This window comes from Spodoptera frugiperda, chromosome 10 (genome assembly GCF_023101765.2).
Source record: "Spodoptera frugiperda isolate SF20-4 chromosome 10, AGI-APGP_CSIRO_Sfru_2.0, whole genome shotgun sequence".
Classification (NCBI taxonomy): Eukaryota; Metazoa; Arthropoda; class Insecta; order Lepidoptera; family Noctuidae; genus Spodoptera; species Spodoptera frugiperda.
Genome location: NC_064221.1, coordinates 8,319,425 through 8,336,149, shown reverse-complemented (window position 1 = coordinate 8,336,149; position 16,725 = coordinate 8,319,425). Strand labels below are relative to the sequence as shown.

At 35.9% G+C, this 16,725-nt stretch overlaps 1 protein-coding gene across 1 annotated transcript in view; it reads right to left on the bottom strand.

Annotated features, from left to right (window-relative positions):
* The window catches only part of LOC118277207 (uncharacterized peptidase C1-like protein F26E4.3), a 72,480-nt gene extending 68,862 nt beyond the window's left edge, over positions 1 to 3,618 (bottom strand). Inside the window, exon 1 of the mRNA XM_050696549.1 lies at positions 3,284 to 3,618. Coding sequence (XP_050552506.1) covers positions 3,284 to 3,294 — 11 coding nt within the window. The 5' untranslated portion in view covers positions 3,295 to 3,618. The remainder of the gene's footprint in view (positions 1 to 3,283) is intronic.
* Between the last annotated feature and the right edge of the window lie 13,107 nt (positions 3,619 to 16,725).

Sequence of the window (16,725 nt, the reverse complement as noted above, 5' to 3'; positions counted from 1 at the left end):
AATTAATCTTAATCATAGTATGTAATATAAGATTAACTACCGCAGAGACATTTAATGATAACTTAAATTATTCCTTAGTAACGATTTTGTCCCGAAAACAATTGCTAAGGACTGAGTTTATAAGCCCTATTTTTACCAGCTCTATAGGTACCTACCAACCCAACCAAGAAACATTGTATAGACATTTTTAAAACAAAACCATAGACTTTATATCTGCTATCGTTTGTTTAACTCTCACAAATGTCTACATTAGAATTGAAATAGGTCAGCGAAGCCAATAAGGTCTCGAAGAAAATGCAGATTATCTAAAGGCCTAGTACGAGTTTGTTATACGTTTAACGAGATCGAAACGTTACCGCGTTTAGTCCTCTCATTCATTGGAGTAGGAAAATCAGTACCCTTAGTATAAGTTTGCTTTACGTTTAATGTAATCGAAACGAAAGCGCGTTCGGGGCTCTGATTGGCAGGCTCGAATATACCAACCAATCAGTACCCTTAGTACAAGTTTGCTTTACGTTGAACGAAATCGAAACGAGAGTGCGTTACTGATTGGTCCGTACGAAGGAACCAACCAATCATAACACCGAACGCGTTTCAATCTCGTTGAACGTAAAACAAACTCGAACTAAGCTCTCAGACCCTTATCATATGTACTAGTTGTTAAAACCATTGAAGGGAAACGGTTAATAACCTCTTCTAGTGAAATAGTAACAGTTTTGCTAATACTATTACTTCTATAAACCCATTTGTATGCGGTTTTCGTAAAGATTTCAACACTAGGTTTGAATATTTAGCGCTGTGACGACGGTGAGACCGTACTATGGCTGATTTACATCTAGTGTATGTGTTTACCAGATAATTGTGCATTCTAGATGGTTGTAGTAGAAATACTAAAAGTAAGTATTTAAAAACGTCTACTTTAAAATAAAAAGACTTAAATGACTTAAGAATAAAAGACCTGGAAAGACTAATAGATTCCTAAGATAAAAATAATAATAACCGCCTTCAAAAGTTAAAGTGTATTTTTTTAATTCGAGCAATATCCCTAAAACCGTCTAAGTATGAAAAATACTATGGTGAAAACCGCATCACAATCGGTTCAGCCAAACGCGAGATAATCGCGCACAAACATACAGATCAAACTGAGAACCTCCTTTTTTATAAGTCGATTAAATCAAATTCAAAGTCAAAATTATTTAAATTTCAAATAGACCAGTAAGGCACTTTTGAACGTCAAAGCATTTTCAATATGATATAAGTAAGCAAACATAATTATGTAAATAAAATGGTTAATATTTATTCATTTCTAAAACAACCTAGTATGGCGTCAAAATATATATCATATTTAGCATAAAACCAAGGCAGGTCACTTCAAATGCCTCATAAACACCTATTGTCATGATAATTCGTTTAACAGTTAAAAAACTATAAAAAACTTGTGAGGACACCTCTTATACTCATTATAAGAAGTTTGACCTAATACAATATTAATATCTAATTTTATAACTGAATAAATAATATTTATTTTAGTTTAAGAATAGGCTGAAAAGAAATGTAAAATAAGGACTCCTAAAATGTGTAACGAAAACATTTATTTATTTCATATCTAATGGTAATTTTGACCTGTCTTAAAATTATGAATTATTTGAGTAAGCTGCGCAACATCGCCGCTTCTGCGTACGCTGCTCATGTTTGAGAGTCCCTATGTGACTCGAAATTAGTAGAGCAACATCACGCCTTTTATCCCAGAAGGGGTAGGCAGAGCTACATATTACGGCACGTAATCCCGCTATACAACGTAAACCCATTTTTTACCATATGTGTTAAAGTCCCATGTAAGCCTAACTAACAAATTAGCATTTTCTCAAAATATTTTTAAGTAAACCGTGATTTTAGTATGTCTCCCGATAGTAAACATTACAGTATTACCTTGTTGAAGATATCGCATTAATAACACACTATCTATATCAATCTGGCGGCTTTGATTATAACGAACAGTTAACAGCAGTTAGTAGTACATAACTGTTTTTTTTTCAAGGTATTTATTCATATATTCTTCTGTTAGCATTTGTTAGCAAACATTTCCTTAAATAGAAGCTGACATATCTATTATCGTAATAAATTATTCATAAATATATTGTCAAAACGCAAATAAAAACTTCTTTTTCTAATTTGATCTCGCGAACTCAAGCAAGAATGCGGTAAAGTTGTAACATTATTTTCTCGTTTAATCGTCTTTTTTTATTATTTTTATTAACATATACTTATTAAGATATATTTTACTGACATTTATATTCCATTTCTGCAACATAAGAAACCTAAACTTGATTATTACTAACAACCAAAGCAGGAATTGCATTTAAATAATAATGTATCAAAAACAGGAATTAATCTGGTCCGCTTTTCGGTCTACGTTTTATTTTAAACAGAACTGTCGGATAGCACCCAAAACTAATTGTGATGATGATGATTAAATAATCGTTCGTAAACATCGTATTAAGGCTAGGATTATGTCGTACCCAAAAGATATTAAAAATCCATTAAAATATCTAAAATATGGAAGACCTTTGCAAAAACTTAAGATTCCGCTACTATGGAAAATTAACATGAAATATCATGTGATTCGATTCGCATTTTTCTTATTTTATCGTCATGAGTCATGATTCGATTTATTTTATAACCTATTTGTGTAATTTATCGCGAAATAAATATTTTCATTGTTACCTAGGTAATTATAATGACGACTTTAAATTCCTTTATAGGTACTTAAATTTTGTTTTTTGATAAATAATGAGATAATATATCTTTAAATTTTGATACGTAATGATACGAGGCTTTGAAAAACCCAATTGCAATATGACACAATAATTGCATTGAGATTCATGCATAGATATAAAACTGAACATTTCATAAAGTAAGTAACAAATACAACTTTTCAAAATCGCAGAAAGTACTCATTATGGCCTAAAGAGACATTTAATGGTTACTTAACCCAGTCCTTAGCAATTGTTTTCGGAACAAAATCGTTACTAAGGAATAGTTTAAGTTATCAATAAACGTCTCTGAGAACGGCAGTAAGATATTTTATATCTTTTATTTTCAGAGATATGGGCATCGAATATTTATTCTTAGACAAGAAATTAAAAAGAGCAAGAAAGGACTAAAACGATTATGGTCATCAAGATTCAATGCACGACAAACGTCAATTACAAAGTTGTAGTACGTTATTCCAGTTAGACTGGATTCAAGATTATAAATTAAAAATACAGAAAAAAATACTCACGTGTAAGCCATGACGACAACTTAATACTAACACAGCCTAAGAGACCAAGAAAATGCAAAAATCTTCTTTCTAAAGTCCTCAAAACACTAGTTCAAAACGAATTAAAAAACTTTTGCCAAAAGGAAATTAGCTACCCATTTTGTTCAACCCAAAAAAAAATCACAGAATAAAAATTTAAATTGCTCAAAAAAAATTATAAACAAATATTAAACGTCACTTTTTTATTTCTAAATTCGAATTCGCGCGGTAAAATATTATGGACGTATCGTGGCGGTCGTTCCGCGCGGATGTCGCAAGTGGACTGTGGATCGGCGCTAAGAAACACCTGATTTTAAACGGCGCTTCATATATATTGTACTTAACGTATATAATATGAATTAGTTCACATTTTTATTGGTTGGCTTCATTGTAGATATTAAGTAAGTGGTATTTATAACTCTCCTCTTTTATCCTCTTTCAGGCGTCATTTGAGATTTCCGATCAGGTGGTGTCCCAACTCTTATGCGATGACTTTTGACAGTTCAAATTTATTGTTAAAGTGAACCTGTCAGGTGATTCTGCGGACTGCCTAGCGGGTTACCGGGGCTCCGACTCGAAAAGCAGAAGTAGGAACGGGGTGGTTTTTAGTCAGTAAGAGTCTGACACCCCCTTTCGCCTCGCCTAAGCATATTAAGGTATGATTAATAATCAAAGCAACGCAACGCAATGCAACGTCACGCCTTTTAGCCCCGAAGGGGTAGGCAAAGGTGCTCATTACGACACGTAATGCATAATCAAAGCAAGAGGATAAAATTACCTAAAATTAATACATGATGAACTAATCAGGAAGCTCTCATGTCTATAATTTTATACGGTTTTATTTAGCTTGCCCCGTTTGTTTGTTCGGTTCAACTTTAGTAATTGAATGTTTACCTCCTTCCTGACTACGTTTCGATCTGATATTAAGTACACTACTCTTGATAACCAAGGCAAGGGGTCTCGGGTTCGATTCCCGGGTCGGGCGAAGTATCACTGGGCTCTTTTCGGTTTTTCGGAAATTTCTCAGTGGTAGCACGGAGTCTGGAATGGATGTGCCCGGTATATGGCAATAGGCTCACCCCCTATTACATGGGTCTTACAACATAAAATTGTGAAATGTGGGTGTACATTGGCATTATGTGCCATAATGTGCACCTCTGCCTAACCCTTCGGGGACTAAAGGCGTGACGATATAAAAAAAAAAACACTCGATAACCATACATTTTTCTTATTTCCCCTTTTTTGAGATTTTACAAGCGGTTTCGTTAGTTTTAATAAAACATGTAAGTATTAAGAATATTTCGGTTAGCTTTCTTCCTTAATTATGTGCCTTCAAAGTTTGGTCACAGGATCTTATCTATTTTTTAACTAACTGTCAAAAAAAATCTTAACGTCGCATCATCACGCATTTTTTCCCCGATGAGGTAGGCAGAGAGAGGTACATTGCGGTGCGTAATGTCACTGTACAATGTACACCAATTTTTCACCATTTGTTCTACACAGGGTCTGAATGTTATGTTTTTATTTTTTGTAAATATACACACACACAACGTCACGCCTTTTATCCCCGAAGAGGTAGGGAGAGGTGCATATTACGGCACGTAATGCCACAATACAATGTACACCCACTTTTCACCATTTGTGTTAAAGTCCCATGTAATAGGGGGTGAGCCTATTGCCACATCCTGGACACAGTTCCAGACTCCGTGATACTACCAAGAAATTTTCGAAAATCCGAAAAAAAACCCAGTAATTCTTTGCCCGACCCGGGAATCGAACCCGAGACCCCTTGTTCGGCAATATACCTATTTATTTCTATTCGATAGTCCATATTTTATTGCATTAGGTAGGTAGGCTCTACAGCGTAAACAGGTAAATATATAGAATACGATATAATCCTATTTATACTTATTTTATGTGGGCCTATTATCTGTATGTCTGTATAGTGACGTAATAAATATTAAATATATTTATAAAATACATAAATTAATATAATAAAATAAATACTAAGTTGTTGTGTGATACATAACTAATTATTTCTAATTATATAGCCTATGTTAAGTATATTATGTATTTATAAATACATATTTCTCGTAATTTCCTAATCACTAAATAGGTACATGGAATTAAGATTTATATTCCTTTTAATTAAACCACAAATAATACAATTAAGGACATTGCCATATACGTAACAAAAATAGACATATTTCTCATTTATTTATGGAATTATGGAATTTACGAACTGATTAATTATATTAGGACCAAGTCGTAAATAACCTTAGTTACCTAGACTTCGAGAATAGCTGATATGTTCCTCTTATAATCAAAATAAATAAAAAAGCATACGATGGTTGAAAGGCGAATTGATCTAAGCGACTTTAATTTATATTCGGATTTCGGAATCACCGAATTTTTCTCTATCGAATGATGTACTATATGAGGCACCCACGATACAGGAGAAAATCTTAGTGAAGGGCAGAGCATATTAAAAGAAACCCTCCTCAAATATACCTTTATTTGTTGGCCAGGGGAAACTTTCAAAAGGTGCCTAGCTTTTTGGGGAAAAATAGGTATAGGGAGTGTGGGATTTTTAACTCACCAAAACTTCCCCGGTGGCCACCCTCTGCACCTAAAGGAGGCACCGGGTCCTCGGTCTTAAAAAAAGCCTGTGATTGACAAGACAACAAAGTATATGATATGATTTTGAAATGCAAAATATTATTGTATCTTAGCTGTTTAATATTTAGTCACTATTCGTGTGAATCTGTAAGTGGCTCAATATTACTATTTTTCTGTTGAATTTGTATAAACCTTCACCTTTAAAAAATAAATAAATAATAAATAAGTTGTTATTAACGCAACACGCAAATAAGTATAGATACAGATTATAAAAAAAAAAAAACAAATGACACAAATGGCCCCAATGGCCAATGTTAGTAATAATGTTCAAAAATAGAACTTTAGTGGACTACCTACAGTGCTGCCAACTCATTTGACCCAGTGTTCAAAATTGGAACTAACGTCACACACTACAGGAATTATACTCAAACAATGACATGAATGAGTGCAGGACTGCGGTAAACCCGACTTCATACCGGTGTCATCAAAAAGGTCTATAAAACTAGAAACCTATAACGGACTAATTCAATTATGTCCGTGTCAATTGTTGTGTACGGCAACTTGGGTTTTAATCGGATACTGTGGCTTTTTGAGTTAAGTTTGGTTGTGGTTTAGATATATGTATAACTAAAGTCAATTTGGTCGAGCAGACGGGTTACCTGATGGTAAGCGATCAGCGTCGCCCATGAACACTCGCAACACCAGAGGAGTCATAGATGCGTTGCCGGCCATTTAAAAAGAAATACGGTCTTTTCTTGAAAATTTGAAAGTCATGTAGATTCTGAAATACCGCCGACGACAGCTCATTCCACAGTTTTGCTGTGCGAGGCAAAAAGTTTCGTGAGAAGCGCATAGTTGTGGTCTACCAACCGTCTATATGATGGTCAAATCTCAATTTTATATTAAGCTTTCAGTATAAAATAGCCTTTCACCACTACGTCTTGTAGTCACTAATAATACCTGAAAGCTATATTTATAACAGACTAATACATTTTTTTTCAAGTGAAAAATAAATAAAGGCTACACCATTTTATTTATTTTTCAAATCGCACTATTGTAGTTTCAGAGATTAGCGCGTTCAAACAAACAAACAAACGAACAAACTCTTTAGATATATACATACAGTATAAGATGTGACAAATTGTTTGTTTCTGATGTTGAAACTACTGGACGAATTATGATAAAATTAGGTATACAGACATGACAGCTGAATTAATTTAGATTTAGATTTCATCCATGACCGTCCCACTGCAGGGCAAAGGCCTCCCTACCTTCCTTCCACTCCTCTCCGTTTAAAGCTTTTTGCGGCCAATCCTTGTCATAGCTGTTGAGTTCGTCCCGCCATCTTCTTCTGGACCTGCCGCGACGTCTGTGGACGTTGAGCGGTTAGAGCGAGGCGGTACTCAGTAGTGAGTTTTGCCCACCGCTCGTCCGACATGCGGCAGACGTGACTTGACGTGACACTTAAATGATAGGATAATTTTATCCCTCAAGAACGCAGGCGAAACTGCTGGCAGAAGCTAGTATTGTTATGCCTAAACCATGTAATCCCTTAACACCAATATAAACAAACCCTTACTTAATATAAAAGGACTGTTGACACAACACAATAACTTACTTTATTCAGTGTATCAATTAAAATGCACTTCTTAAACAATATATGACAATGTCACTTATAACTTCATGAGACACAGAGTTCAAATCGATAAAGATTCCCTTTTGTCATGTCATGGTGTGATGACCAGCCCTGGTTGAGTCAGAGACTGAATATTTAAAGAACATTAAAATGCTTTTGATTAATAGTGTTGATTTACATTTACTTTTAGGTATACATATAGGTAGCTTATAGAAGAGTCCAGCCTGTGCATCAGCCTAGAGCTACGGATAACCTAGCGGGTTACCAGGGCTGTGGCTCGAAAAGCGGGAGTAGAAACGGGGTGGTTTTTCGTCAGTAAGAGTCTCACTCGCCCTCGCGTCGCCCAAGGCGGCAGAAGTCATTAGATAATTTTATCCCCTTAAATACAGGTAAATAGGTAAGTACCAATAGTATTTAATCAATATCTGCTCGTAGCACCCCGTGCTATGCTACTAGGTACTGAGAATTTTCTAAAAACTGCTAATCTGTAATTTTCAATTCGAAAGATCGAAGTAAACTCGATTACTGCCCGCCGTGTCATTGGTTGTGAGAATAATCTTACGTAACAAGTAGCAGGTTTGAAAGCATTTAATAATGCTTGTTGCAGAACCCTTGTTTTAGACGGTCGATAGAATAATATTTATGTGCCGACCACATCATTATAATAAACTTTCGATTAATGAATGGGTACTAAATGCACCCACAGTCCACAAAAAAGTGTATGGAAGCAAAAACAAAACAAGTTGTCTAACAACACCATCGGTTAAATGACCTTCAAAACAGCACCTTATAACTCCTATAAATAGGCAAAATATAGAGCACTTCTTATAACCAGTAATAGAAATAGGTTTAGGTAGTGCTTATTAGCCTAAACCTAGAAGAACAAGGAAATCTGTTGTTGTTCCGGGTCTGGGTGTCATGTGTATGTCAATTTGTATGTTTGTAAACGCACCCACGACACAGGAGAAAATCCACAAGTAAGATCACACAAATGTGAAGTAGTACTAATAATATGGTCATAGTTTTCTAATTATCGGATTTTTTTAAAGGATGTTCCACACAACTGGAGCTGCTCTAATTCAACGAAAAACGAAGTGTCGTCCGAAACTTAGCAAATTTCGTACTACAATTACATTTATTGCGAACCTTTCGTGAACAAAAATGAACGAATAAAATGAAGATAAATAAATAGATTTTGATTTGAAATTAAAAATAAAATGTTATTTAAGTAATTTCATTAGTAAATCAATAAAACCTACGGCCGAAGATTAAAAGAAACTTCGCATTCGAGAACCGGAGTAGCCCTACTGTTCGGTACTACTTGTGGACGCGAACTGGCAAATTTATCCTATCTACTCGTATTGATGATCTAATATGGTTGTAGAAGTGCGTTCAACGCTTTGAAATCACCTGTAGGAACCGATATGATTCTGATTCACGGATCACCTGCAATTTATTTTTAAACGCATCATCAATGAGTAACCCTGACATTAATATTTTTGTGGGTCATAAAAACCCAGGTGCGAAAATATATTCTCCTGTTTACAAAATAAAAAAATTACTCGTGGGAAAAGCCCGAGAAATCGTGATAATTGCCAATGACTGTACCCGAGACTCATATCAGCAATTGTGACAATTTAGACATAAATGTTATTTGATCTTTTTAAGTGGGAGCCATACTTCGGCACCTATGCCAACAGATTGAGTAGGTATGTCTTTTCAAAAGTGTTAATTTAAGAATTAACTAAAGGCTTGACAGAAAATTTTAGTGTGGGAGAGCCATGCTTCGGTACGAATGGGCCGACTCGACCGGAGTAATAGGTACCACAGCCTTACAGAAAACCGACGTGAAACAACGATTGCGTTGTGTTTCGTTGTGTGAATGGGTGTACCAAAAGAGTTCCAATTCTTTCCAAAAACCGCTATCTCACTTGTAACTCTCTCTAATGCTAGATCTGTGAAGATGACACTGATATATTACAATCAGGTGATTCAATTATCCCCAACACCTCCCAAAACCATAATAAAATTAGTAGTATCCAGATTTGGGTTATATGGCCAGTCATGACTCAAATGCCTATAAAAAGCTTATTATACAACTATGAATGAACGATACGAACGTAACAGCTTTAAATAGAATGATCGAATACTCTCGTAACATAGAATAACACCTTTATTTCCAGAACGTAATGTAGGGATTGAAATATACCTGGAGCTGCGGACTGCCGAGCGGGTTACCGGAGCTCCGGCTCGAAAAGCAGGAGTAGGAACGGGGTGGTTTTTAGTCAGTAATAGTCTGACATTCCCTCTCGCCTCGAGAAGTAACTGGATGATTTTACCTCTCAAAAAAAAGGTGATGAAATATAAAGAGTAATATTGAAGTACGTTATTCATCCATTTATTTATTAAAAGCCTTTGTTATTTATTTATGGCAGTTCCTTAGATATTATTCCAAAAATAAAGACTATATCGTATGCACTAAAATTTTCTTTTTGACCTTGAAATACGTTCGTAGATACCTTTGTGTATTATATAAAACATGATAAAGTACTTAACCTTCATAATTTTGACATTATTTGTGCATAAAGTCATACCGTAATCTATCACTTGACATTTACTCGTACAGCGCTTCACCGGTTATAATAAACTTCGTATAGTTACAAAAATCACTATATCTCAAAAACTACTGACCCAATTTTTATGTAACAAACACAAAAATATAGGACAAAAAATAACCTTCATTTCTGTAAAAGCATAATCAAAATCGAAGCAGTAATTTAGGAGATAGGAGCAAAATGAAAAACAGATACCTCTATTAGAAGTCTATGTAGTATGTCTAGTCGCTGAAACTGTAAATCGTGGGTGTTTTGAACTGAAAATGAATTATTGCATTTACAATAGCTCTTAAATATGTCGTTTCACCTGATGTCGGTTAACGAGTATAGTTTTGTTGCCAAACCGACGGCTGGCGACGGAATAAAGCAACGTAGGCAAGGAATGCGGGTTTTGTTTGATATTCCGAATACTTATGACGCACGTGACCGCACATTCAGGCGGTTATTCTGGACGTCTGGACATATACACGTGTGTGTGGTGTAAGCAGAGTTCAAGGGTAGTTGGAGTCCATTGAGACTCCATTCTCCGATAGTTCGTTCCCATCAACACGAGTTTCTATAGCCAGTTATTTTCATGGTTGTTTCTACTGGAGATCCAAGCATACAGATCGGACGAGTACTTCGACGCCTAAAGAAGAGTTTTTTTAAGTATTTTTCTTTATTGTAGTTTTAAGCTTACAGTAGTAGCAGCGGTTTGGAAACATGTAGTGGGATTGTCCCAAAATGTGCAAGTTCTTTAAAAATTCCTGAAAATCCCAAAGGAGTTTCTGTCCCTTAATTCTAATTGGGCAAGTATGCCACAAGAATGAGTGTGACTTTTTAAAATTGATAATTTAAGGATTAACTAAAGACTTAAAAGCGCATGATAAAGTGTGGTGCTTGCTTCATCACGAATGGACCGGCTTGACCGGAGTGATACCACGGCCTCACGCCGACGTGAAACAAGGCTTGCATTGCGTTTCTCAATTCTTTATGTTAGTGAGGTTACCGGAGACCCAATTACCCCTCTTCCCAATCCCCGATATCTCAACAAACCTTAAATTCCTATCCCCCAAAAGGCCGGCAACGCACTTTTAACTCCTATGGTGTTTTGAGTGTTCATGGGCAGCGGCTTTTGCTTAGCACCAGGTGATACGTTTCCTCGTTTACCGGCTTATACCATAAAAAAAATAACTATTTCACATACACACTTAGTCCTAAAACAACAATATAATATGGACAGCAGACAGCGTTTTCCTGTTGGTAAGTAGAAGACAACTTACTAAGATCCACTAGTCGACATAAGCGTCAACAGTCAACACATTAAACTATAAGTAGATAAATATTCCAAACACAGGGCTTAATATAACCTTCACCTACATAAAATGAACTCAATTACTTTGAACCCAAGGTCCTCAATTCAGTACAGAAATAACTCAAGTTTTTTAACACCATCCATTGTGAGACCACATCTGTAAATTATTCTTTACGACTACGGCACGGGAATTGAGTCCGCCGACGAAACAAAAAAGGATCGTTAAAATTTAAAGAGTCGTAAACACTTGGTGGTGTTCTGGAAGAAAGGTTAGTGCCGGGGTACTAAACGAAAGTGTTATTGCTGTTGAAAATATTTAGTGCTATGACCTGTTTGCTGGGTGAGATTTTGCTCTGTTTTGAGTATTGAGTGTTTTGTGTCCAGAGCTGCAGATTGCCTAGCTGGTTTACCGGGACTCCGGCTCGAAAAGCAGGAGTAGGAAGGTGGTTTTTAGTCAGTAAGTCTGACATTCCCTCTCGCCTCGTCCCAGGTGGGACAAGTCATTGGATGATTTTCCCCCACACAACAAAAAAAAAAAGAAATACATATACAGCGTCGCCATTTTAAATTTTTTTACTGTCCTGTATTCTATTCACATAGGCGACTAAAGGAAGTAGAGTTGAAGGTCACTTAAAATTTTAGTCAATGCTTTTTCTTTTTCTCTTCTTATAGTCAGTCAGAAAAATGTGAGTCACCCTTTCTCCTTTGACGTGGATGCATTTCATCTTAAATTCGCAGAACAAACTTAGGTGTTACACATTCTGGTAAACTTGAATGCAAAAATAGGTCAAAAACATAACTGATGTAACAAAACCAAGGTAATTCTGGTGAAAAACCCCGTGTGAACAACACAACAATTAACATCCCGAATCTGTTAATAAAAGGTGATGGAGAGTATATCTCGTGGGATTCTCCCCAATTAATTATAAAGCATTGCATCCACTTTATAAATATCAAACACAAAACACATTTCCAGACACTGCACTAAAGCTAAACAATTACAAAATTGAAAAATTGCATTGTGCAATCAAGGTAAACTAAAACCGGTTTACGTCAGTAACCAAATTATTTCATGCAATTTTCTTTAGAAAAACGTAAGTAAGCCTAACACTTTTTTAAGGCTTTTGTAAGCAAGCTGCGCCGTCTAAGGACATCCGCAATACCAGAGGCGGCACAAGTGCGTTGCAGGCCTTTTCAGGGCTTGTTTTTGATGAAGGAAAATCATCCAATGACTTCTTCCACTTTGGGAGAGGCGAGACGGAGTGTCAGTCTCTTACTGACTAAAACCACCCCGTTCCTTCTCATCCTTTGAACCGAAGTCCTGGAAACATTGTGCGCAGCTACGGATCGGCCATCAACCCCATCAGTGGACCCTTGCTCGCCGTCTGCAGACCCGCACTTGCGATGGCCGGAGATCGTCACACAGGGATAGGTTTCACGCCCTTTAGGCAGACCCAAATACTCAGATCTGAAAGCTCCGAAAAAACAATTTATGGATCACAGTATATTAAGTAAAAGTGACATCCTAAATGATCATGTTACTCATGAAAACTGAATCATTTTTACAAAAATACAACTCCTGGAAGACAGGAGATCTGACTCCGAATTATCTCGTTCCAGTAACCTTATTCGCAGAATGAACTCCAGAGTACATAACATAAATATATAAATCTCAAGGTTTTCTCACTTGTGAGTGGGAAATACACGTACGTAAACGTCAGGGTTTGCTCTCAACTTTCTTTTGAAATATTACCGCACGGAGCAATTCTTTGTGTGATCCACCAATTATTGTTTTGGGTCTGGGTGTCATCTGTATGTTTTGTAAATACGATACAGGAGAAAATACTATTGTGGTGCAATGTTGTTTAAGGAAAAATAGGACTGCATCGTCGTCGATCGGTCTCAAATTAAAATTAAGTGGCTCGTTGATCGAATCGGTCGAAGATAGATCGAATCGAAGTCGGCATCATAGATATTATTATAATAAAAATCGGAATCAGTATTAACACTAAGTCTGGAATCATATTTCTCTGTCTATCAGACACCTTTACTTTGTTTTATTAAAAGCCTTCAAATTGCGCCTAGTTTTTTGGTAAAGACTAGAGAGTGGACTAGGGTATTTAAGAGTATTATAAATAGAGGCTAAACGTCGACCAATATTATTTTTCTTATTATATCTGCCTACATGGCAACTCACAAACCACAAGATGACACAATTACACGTGTCAATTTATTTTAAGATTAAATATGAATTGTTTTAAGGTAACTGGAAATAAATCAATTTCCTTCAAATTTTCCCTGTAACTATGTATAATTTCCTACTAATTAATTATGGTGTTCCGGTAATTTATGATAAGCTCTTTATACAAATATGAAATACTTAGAATAACTCCTCAATGCGTAACATAAGGTACACATTAAGAAGTTATTTATATAACGTTTTTCTTAATTAAAGTATAGAGATGAAAATGATCGCAGGGAGAGGCTGGATGCCGGTCAATTTCAAGATCTGGAAGTCATTAAAGGAGGCCTAAGTGAAGCAATTGGACGACTATGTTGATTTTTCTTTAAACATTGCCCCGCATAAGGATTTTCTCCTGTGTCGTGGCTGCGTTTACAAACATACAAGTTCACATACACATCACACCCAGACCCGAAACAACAATTTGTAGATCACTCAAAGAATCAAATCCGCTACACGTTGCACAGCAGCCAGTTGCTCAGCCACCGCGCCAACCGTGCAGTGCATTTCCCTTCCTTTTCGTCCCACACCTGTATAAAACATTAGTTTATCATATTCTTTAGACAGTAACACTGAAACAGCCCTGAAAAACATGACGCAAGCTAAAATAAGGCCAATCAAAGTCGTTATAAGAGATGGTTAACGTTTTCACAAACAACTGGCGTTATTTACCTCACAGTAATACACTTTTCTACTATTTGAGCAGTTGTAGGAATTTTGCTACTACTATACTGTATATGTTTACTACAAGCTTTTGGCTGCTGCTTTACTCACGTAGAATGTTTTAATGGAGTAGGAGTAAATGAACAGACCGATCGCCTGATGGTAAGTAATCAGTGCTGACTATGGACACCTGTAATACTAGAGGAGCCACAGTAGTTTGAAAAACTAATTGATCTAAGCGACATTTTTTTGTGATACTGACTTATAATATTGACTTAAATCTATTCGAATTTTTCGAATACTACAAATTCCAATATACCTACTATAATTCGAAGGAGAAAAGTTCGCTAATTCCTAATATAGATTTCAACCGTCGACCTTTTTCTCAAATATTTTCGTCGCGATCTCGTAGTCTAGGTATTCATGCTACGCCCTGAAAACTAAGCTAATAATTTTTCAAATCATGTCCAGTAGTTTCAGAGTTAAATCATTTCATACAAACAACCGAAAGGAGATGGCTAAATGACTGACCCAGGCATAATAACAAGAATACGAATTTCACGCTAACCCGTATCATTTAAATATTCACTTATGAATTATTTTATCTTTAACTAATTCTTATAACTTGGTGAACAAAAATTAACAAAAATAAGTTTCATAATTGATTTTTTCTGTTGTGGTTTGACATGACAACACGGAAGTAGGTACTGCAAGCTATTGTTAGGACATTAGTTTCCCCGAAAATCAAATCGAAATAATTAAACGAACATCAATTTTTAATAACGGTAGTATAATGACTTTTTTCTGAAACCAAATAATTGAAAATGTTTTGATCGACATAAAATATATATTTTGTATAAGATTGCACAATCTTACTATATATTTTGTGTCTGTCCTTGGTTACTTTGTGTTCATTATCTAGTATAAGCAGAATTGTCTACCTCATATATAAATAACTTTCGGCTCAGGTACATCAAAACGCCTTGATAAAAGTTCACAGCAATGTTGTGGTTTGAAGTTTTTGTAACGTTGTTTGACGTAGGAGAGCTACTTTATTTTCAGGATTGCGCAGATATGCCAAGTTTCTGGACCTTCTTAATTACAAAATATCAATTTTTAATTATGCGGCTTTATTTATTGCTAGGTACCATATTTATACAATATTTATTTGTACGGGTTACGACGTCCATACTTTGGTTTAGCCATGTCCTTTTCCTCTTCATATTATTAAGTATTGCTATGTACCTAGATACATATACAATGCGTAAGTACCTAGGTATATATTGTGTTTTATTTACTGGGAAATCAAAATAGGTCAAAATCAAAGTGTAGTTCAAAAATACATTTAGTGGAATCCATTTAGTTAGAGGTGTATAAATAATTGAGGTTTACCTGTTTTGCTAAATGACCATATTCTTGTATTATGACTATGACTCTTGTGAGATTTATTCAATTAATTATGGTTTATGATAAAGCCCACAACATAGAGCTGTTAATGTTGCAATATTTCCGTTCTTAGGAACATAGGAAGCTCATGTTTATAGAGATAACTGCACAACTTTTAAGTGTGGGAGAGCCATGCTTCCCCACGATGGGCCGGCTCGACCAGAGTGATACCACGGCCTCACAGAAAACCGACGTGAAACAACGCTTGCGTTGTTTTTCGTTGTGTGAGTGATGTTACCGGAGGCCCAATTAGGATAATTACCCTTCATCTTGCGAATCCCTGACACCCTCAAAAGGCCGGCAACGCACCTGTAACGCTTCTAGTGTTTCGGGTGTCCATAGGCGACGGCAATTGCTTACGATCAGGTGATCCGTCTGCTGGCTGTTTACCGGCTTGTACCATAAAATAATCAGTAGCACGATACGAGAAAATCATGAGAGAAGGGAAAAGAATTTAAACATGAAAAAAGAAGCACTCAAGAACTAGGAACACATAAATGTGGTAAGATTAATTTCCGCCTAGGAATATTGTTGGTCTAGACCTAATTCCTTTGATGTGTTTAAACACATACATCAACTGTCAGTATTAGAAAATCGCCTATATTGTAAAAGCGTCCGGCTTTGTTGGTCAAGTGCTCGCAAATGCGATTGTCTAGGGATGTCGGGTTCGATTCCTGAGTCGGGAAAGTATTACTAGTTTTTATTTAAATCTGGAATTATGATTTTTTCTTTGTATACATTAAGGTGCTGGCCAACCACTGCGCCAGCTGTAGTGTTACACCAACATTAATTTCTTAAACGCTTTTCCTGTTTACTAAAGAGTGAATCTAAGTGTTGGTATAATGTCCAATACTTGGTTGATAATCACAAATTCCATGCACTCTTTATTATTCTTAAGAAGCAAATTAC